The sequence below is a fragment of the Blennius ocellaris genome (assembly GCF_963422515.1).
Source record: "Blennius ocellaris genome assembly, contig: SCAFFOLD_100, whole genome shotgun sequence".
In the NCBI taxonomy this organism is placed as follows: domain Eukaryota; kingdom Metazoa; phylum Chordata; class Actinopteri; order Blenniiformes; family Blenniidae; genus Blennius; species Blennius ocellaris.
Window position 1 is genome coordinate 127,501 of NW_027662296.1, and position 7,500 is coordinate 135,000.

A 7,500-nucleotide genomic window follows, 5' to 3' on the forward strand; every position below is an offset into this window, starting at 1 on the left:
CTGCTGCTCAGCCCCTCATCACTCAGCCTCCTCCTGAAGTACTCCTCCTTCTGGGCGTCAGTGAAGCCTCGCACTTCTGTCAGTCTGTCCACACATGACGGAGGGATCTGATTGGCCGCCGCCGGTCGGGAAGTGATCCAGACCTGAGCCGAGGGCAGCAGATTCCCCCGGATGAGGTTTGTGAGCAGCAGGCCGACCGAAGACTGGTGTGAGACGTGGACCACCTGCTGGGAGCCGCTGAAGTCCAGAGGAAGTCTGCTTTCATCCAGACCGTCAAAGATGAAGAGCAGCCTGCAGACCGCCAGCTCCTCTGCCGTCACCTTCTGTAAGGCCGGATGGAAAACCTGGAGCAGCGTGAGAAGACTGTAGGGCTGCTCTCTGATCAGGTTCAGCTCCCTGAAGGAGAGCACCACCAGCACCCCCACGTCCTGGTTCTCCAGGCCCTCGGCCCAGTCCAGACTGAACTTGTGCACCGAGAAGGTCTTTCCACTGCCGGCCACGCCGCTGGTCACAACCACTCGGATGTGTCTGTGCTGCTCAGCCGAGGCTCTGAAGAGGTCCTGACACCTGATGGACGTGTCCTGGAGGCTCTGCTTCCTGGACGCCGTCTCCAGCTGGTTCAGCTCCGGTTCCCTCTGGAGCTCCTCACTGTGTCCCTCTGTGATGTGGAGCTCAGTGAAGATCCTGTTGAGGAGGGTTCCTCCTCCTGCTTCCTCACTTCCTTCAACCACACGTTCACATCTGCTCCTCAGACTCTGCTTGTGTTCCTCTAGAACCTTCTGCAGACCAGCACCTGCTCAGAGACCACAACAACAATCAGACTGACCACAAACCAGCAGCAACACAACAAGTCCAGTGAAGACAGACGAGTCCCTCAGCAGACACGTGTCCACTCTTACTGGGTGCAGCTCTGCTTCTGGATCTTTCTGCACACTGAGGACAGCAGGAGGCTCCTGATGAACCACCCTGGTCCCAGTGTGAGCTGCTGCACCGTCTGCAGACCTGGTGTCCACAGCTCCACCAGACTGGGTCCTTCAGGATGTCCTGACACAGAGGACAGCAGGACGGCTGCTGCTCAACGCCGTCACTCCTCTTCTTCTCTCTGTGGACACCAAGCAACGTTCACTGAGCTCCACAACACAAAGATCCAGTTTCAAAATACTGGAACTGAACCTGAGAGGGAGCAAAACTTCTGTCACTCTGGTTTTGAGGAGATGAAAGGAACAAAGACTTTCTTACTTTGTGTCTGAAGGTCCAGGTTCAGGACTGAAGACTGGTGGAATGTCTTTGGACCCGTCACTCTTCAGAGACAACCTGCTGGATACTGAAGATCCTGCTGTGTGTCTGAGCTTCTGTCCTCTACACACACACACACACACACACACACACACACACACACACACACACACACACACACACACACACACACACACACACACACACACACACACACACACACACACACACACACACACACACACACACACACACACACACACACACACACACACAGTCAATATGTTCTGTTAGATCATCAACAGATCAGAGACGTTCTTAATATTTCAGTTCCTGTTTTCAACAGAACTTCAATGATTCTGAAAAAAGTTTTCAGGATTTGAAACCTAAAATTTGATTTCTAAAAGAACTTCTATAACCTTAAAGTCATTTCCACTTTGTATTTTGTTTCCAAGTTCCTGGAAGAGCAGCGTCTGAACGAGACTCACTTCATCTCTAATAATCGGTATGAGCAGTTCCAGTCTGGTTTCCTTCCTCAACAAAGCTCAGGAACAGAAACTCTCATCAAAACCTCCATCAACCACCGGAATCTGGACTTTGACTTCTTTCTCCTCCTCCTGGGTTCCTTCTTCTTCATTGTCCATCTCCTCCCACATCCATATTTTTAATAAACACATCATGAAGATTCACTGCTATGCAGACGACACTCAGCTCTACGTCTCCACAAAACCAACTCCACCCTCCACCCTCCTCCATCAGTGACCATCTACAGGACATGAGATCCTGGTTCTTCTTCAAACTGATCAAAGTCGACAGTGATAAAAGAGGTTCTCCTCACTCGTTTCAGGTCCACTAGAGCTTCTAGTTTTCCCCTCATCATGGACAGTTCCTCTGTTTCTCCCTCCTCTCAGGTTAAGAGTCTGGGTTCTTCCTCCACAGCACTCTGTTATTTCAATCCCTCATCAATAACGTTTAGTAGAACCAGGTTCCTGGTGAGGACGACAGACCAGAAACATCTGCTTTAGGAGAACCAGGTTCTTGGTTCAGGTGAACCAGGTTCCTGGTGAGGACGGGCCATTAGTCAGACGAGCCAGACGACTATAATGAACATGATGAAGGGATGAATCCAGTGGGAGGAGGAGCGTTTAGGAATCAAGGCAAAGGGGTGTAGAGAAGTGATCATGTGATTGTGGGCCAGCAGCTCCTGCAGTCAGCACGTCGACTGACACTCCCTCAAAGCTCTGGACGTCTGTGGCACCGTGCCCACGTCGTAAAACTGACATGAGAGTGACCTTTGTTTTATTGTGGCGAGCCTGAGACACACCTGAGCAATAATCCTGCCGTCTAATCAGCATATTGATCTGATCATGGCGCCTCACCTACACACACTCACACACATTTGTGAACGAGGCTTGAGGGCAAAAGGCCTTTTGTGTTCATAGAATGTCTTTGATCTTTGAGTTCAGCTCGTGAAGAACGGCAGCACAAACAAAGTGTCTCTTTGATCTTTGTGTTCAGTGTGTCCAGAATGAGAACAGAGGCAAACTGCATGTGAGCCATGAAACTGCCAAAGTCGGTGTGAAGATGGATAAACTCTGGCAGGAAGACGATGTTCACTGCTCACGATCAGCAAAACAAAACCCCGGAGCTGCGTCGTTTCTTCAGTCTGACGTCTCTTACCTGCTCACACTCTCTGAGCCTTCCTCCTCCTCTTCCTCCACATCATACATCTTCAGCCAGGCAGAGGATCAGGACCGACCTGGGACACACACGCACACACACACACACACACACACACACACACACACACACACACACACACACACACACACACACACACACACACACACACACACACACACACACACACACACACACACACACACACACACACACACACACACACACACACACACACACTAAAAAGCCGCTCACACTTTAAGGTTAAGAAGGAAGTTGGACAAACTCTCACCAGGTTCTTCTTCTCTGACACTCGACTGTCAGTCGGAGTCTGAGCTCAGGCGGAGTCTCGACACTTCCTGGTTCCCTGGTTGGACTCTTGGACCCGAATCACCTGAACTCAGCTGCTCCTCCCCCTTTGATGTTTCCTGGAACTCAAACCGTCCACAGTACAGGTGTGAACAAACAGCTCCCAAACTGAAGAGGTGGTCTTCACGTCATGTGTCTGTCCCCGACACACGTCCTCAGTGAAGAAGACGAGTTCAGGTCCTCACGGCAGGAAACAAACCAACAGTCACTCTGCAGCCAGTAGTCGTTGGGTGAACCAGGGGGGTGGTGAGACTGAGTCCAGAGCCAGTGAGGAGAACTTGGTCACCTGCTGTGAGCAGAACTGTCTGCAGCTCAGTGGGACGAAGACCAAGGAGCTGCTGGTGGACCTGAGGAGGACCAGGGTCTGTGTCCCCCTTCTCCATCCAGGGCCCAGGCTGGTTCAGGTGGTTCAGTGTCTATTGCAGAGAGGAAGTCTGGAGCGGGTTCATGAACCAATGAACTCTAGTGTTATTATACACCAGGCACTATGAAATCCTGCCAGAACTTTATCTTCCAGCTGAAGATGAACACAGTTCAAGACAAAGTGCCAGGAAAACCACAGAGAGTTTGGAGTTGAAAACATCTGGAACTTGAGATGATGTGACGATTGGCCAGAACAGTCTTGTAGCAGTAGAATCAATGAATGAAGAGAAAACTTTCCCGTTGGGAGAAAAACCTTCCAGATGCGCAGTCACAGTTTCATTCTTCACCTCTTCTCTACTGGAGGAGCTGTGGTGACACACATTACACACAAAGTTGTGTCTCTGCATCAGCAGCTCATCCTGGATTGTTTCTTTAGTTTCAGGCTGTTGAGCAGAACGTCTACACTTTGGCTTGTTTTCAAATTAGAGGCTTGATTCATCAATTAATGTCCTGATGATTAATAATGTCCCTGGAATGTGGTGACTTTTCTGACCACATGTCCTGTTTTGTCACTTATACCAATACACACACACACACACACACACGCACACACACACACACACACACACACACACACACACACACACACACACACACACACACACACACACACACACACACACACACACACACACACACACACACACACACACACACACACACTGCTGAAAACACACACAAACGAACACACCCACACACCCACACACACACACACACACACACACACACACACACACACACACACACACACACACACACACACACACACACACACACACACACACACACACACACACACACACACACACACACACACACTACTGGACAACCAGACCAGACTTGTTGAACTTGTTCTGCTTCACCAGACAAGAGTTTGAATTGAGGCCAATAAAAGTCTTTCATCTAATTAAAGACATCGACAGCAAATCCTTTGTCACCAACGGGTTGAGGCTCTAATCACACACACACATACACACACACACACACACACACACACACACACACACACACACACACACACACACACACACACACACACACACACACACACACACACACACACACACACACACACACACACACAGACACACACACACACACACGCTCATTTTAAAGTCACATCATTCAACATTCTAATCAAGTTACAAGAATTAATTAACTGTAAAAACTTAATGATTTTGAATGGTCTTGTTTTATTTTGTAATACTTTTATGCAAAAACACTAAATTAAGTTTATTAAAAAATAATAGTAATAAAAGCGTTACGACGTAGCCAGAGAAGAAAGAAAACCCTTTGATCTTCACTCAAACCTCCCAGAGCCTTTCTTTCCTCTCTGATTGATGGACGGTGTCCCGGAGGGAACCTGCGTCTCTGCAGCCAGGTGGAGGCGGGGGAGGGGTGGAGCTCCACACCTTCTGCAACGAAACCCTACACCTCTCCCCCCACACACACACACACACACACACACCTCCGCCGGGCCGACGACAAGAGGATCGGCGGCGGGTGAAGATGGACGGGAGGAGAGAGTCGGAGGACAGCGGAGGACAGCTGGAGGAAGACGAGGACGGTCTGGAGTGGCTCCTCATGCAGGACAGCTCCGACACCACCCCCGTCCCCATGGACACCAACATCTCCTTGTCCAGGTACGGCATCCTGGCTGGTTCCCACGGGGAGCAAGCAAGGCGTGTGGCCTCCCCCGGTGGGGGGGGAGGGTCGGTGTCGGGTGACGTGTCGCTGTGGTTTCAGGTGCGGGGGGGGGGGGGGAGGGAGGGCGTGGCCTCTGGCTGACGGACCGGTCGGGGTTGACGCCGAGTGGCTGAGTCACTCTGATTTCCGTCTCCGCCCCGCGTCTCGTCGTTGCGCTTTTGAAGTGTCGGAGTTGAAAGGAGGCGACGCGCCTCAGACTGTCAGGATCCGTGATGGCGGCGAGCTCCGACTCGCGGGGCGACTCAATAGGTGGTCGTCACGGCGACCAGAGACGCCCTGCGACGAGACCGTGACACGGTCAGATAGCTGCGTTGCGGCTGTGACCTGCTGGCCAGAAGGAATGATGTGTGACATGAGGTGGCACACTGGGGGACATGCTGGGGGACATGCTGGGGGACATGGTGGGGGACATGAGGTGGCACACTGGGGGACATTCTGGGGACATGAGGTGGCACACTGGGGGACATGCTGGGGGACATGCTGGGGGACATGAGGTGGCACACTGGGGGACATGGTGGGGGACATGCTGGAGGATATGCTGGAAGACATGCTGGGAGACATGCTGGGGGACCTGCTGGGAGACATGCTGGAGGACATGCTGGGAGACATGCTGGAGGACATGCTGGAGGACATGCTGGGAGACATGCTGGGGGCATGCTGGGGGACATGCTGCAGGACATGCTGGAGGACATGCTGGGGGATATGCTGGGGGATATGCTGGGGGACATGCTGCGGGACATACTACAGGACATGTTGAGAGACATTCTGGGGGACATTCTGGAGGACATGAGGCGGCACACTGTGGGACATGCTGGGGGACATGCTGGGAGACTTGCTGGGGGACATGCTGGAGGACATGCTGGGAGACATGCTGGAGGACATGAGGCGGCACTAGGGGACATGCTGGGAGACTTGCTGGGAAACATGCTGTGGGACATGCTGGAGGACATAATGAGGGACATGCTCTGGCCGATGGGACAAAAGAGACAACAAAAGAATGCCCCTGCCAAGAGTGTGTGTTTGTTGCAGTCCGTGCACCGTGGACGTGGACGTGGACGTGGACGTGGACGTGGATATGGAAGTGGACGAGGACGTGGACGGCGACAGGGACGTGGACGTGGACAGGGACGGGGACGGGAGCGGTCCTGCCTTCAGCAGGGAGCTGCTCTTCAAAGCTGCTTCCCAGGGAGACGCTGCTCAGCTTCACGGCCTCCTGGACGACCTGCTGCTCTGCCGCAAGAAGCTCAGCGACCCCGAGTTCACAGGCCAGTCACTGCCTCGCTGAGTCACTGCCTCGCCGAGTCACTGCCTCACCGAGTCACTGCCTCGCCGAGTCACTGTCTCACCGAGTCACTGCCTCACCGAGTCACAGTCTCACTGAGTCACTGCCTCACCGAGTCACTGCCTCGCCGAGTCACTGTCTCACTGAGTCACTGCCTCGCCGAGTCACTGCCTCGCCGAGTCACTGTCTCACTGAGTCACTGCCTCACCGAGTCACAGTCTCACTGAGTCACTGCCTCACTGAGTCACTGCCTCACCGAGTCACTGCCTCGCCGAGTCACTGCCTCGCCGAGTCACTGCCTCACAGAGTCACTGCCTCACTGATTCACCGCCTCACAGAGTCACTGCCTCACTGATTCACCGCCTCACCGAGTCACCGCCTCACCGAGTCACCGCCTCACCGAGTCACTGCCTCAATGAGTCACTGCCTCACTGAGTCACTCCTCTAATCCAGATTATAGAGCATCTTCCTCCTCTAACATCCAGATTATAGAGCATCTTCCTCCTCTAACATCAGATCATAGAGCATCTTCCTCCTCTAATCCAGATTATAGAGCATCTTCCTCCTCTAACATCCAGATTATAGAGCATCTTCCTCCTCTAACATCAGATCATAGAGCATCTTCCTCCCCTAATCCAGATTGTAAACAACAATAATGTCTCTTCTCAGTAATACAAGTGTTTGATCGAGCCACATGTGAAACATTGGTGTGACTTTCAGACGAGGTCAACGGGAAAACGGTTCTGCTGAAGGCGCTGCTCAACCTGCGAGACGGTGAGAACGCCACCGTGGAGGTTCTGCTG

General features: G+C 52.5%; 2 protein-coding genes across 2 annotated transcripts in view; one reads left to right on the forward strand and one right to left on the reverse strand.

The window, feature by feature from the left end:
* Window positions 1–2,966, reverse strand: part of LOC308147907 (NACHT, LRR and PYD domains-containing protein 3-like) — a gene marked incomplete at both ends in the record, with an annotated part of 71,745 nt that extends 68,779 nt beyond the window's left edge. The window contains 4 exons of the mRNA XM_080521291.1: window positions 1–793; window positions 900–1,102; window positions 1,240–1,359; window positions 2,917–2,966. The exon at window positions 1–793 is cut by the window's left edge and continues 1,149 nt beyond it. Of these exons, the coding sequence (XP_080377417.1) occupies window positions 1–793; window positions 900–1,102; window positions 1,240–1,359; window positions 2,917–2,966 (1,166 nt within the window). The remainder of the gene's footprint in view (window positions 794–899; window positions 1,103–1,239; window positions 1,360–2,916) is intronic.
* A 2,238-nt stretch (window positions 2,967–5,204) lies between these two features.
* The window catches only part of LOC308147908 (transient receptor potential cation channel subfamily V member 4-like), a gene marked incomplete at its 3' end in the record, with an annotated part of 16,476 nt that continues 14,180 nt past the window's right edge, over window positions 5,205–7,500 (forward strand). Inside the window, 3 exon segments of the mRNA XM_080521292.1 lie at window positions 5,205–5,351; window positions 6,445–6,680; window positions 7,418–7,500. The exon segment at window positions 7,418–7,500 is cut by the window's right edge and continues 70 nt beyond it. Of these exon segments, the coding sequence (XP_080377418.1) occupies window positions 5,218–5,351; window positions 6,445–6,680; window positions 7,418–7,500 (453 nt within the window). The 5' untranslated portion in view covers window positions 5,205–5,217.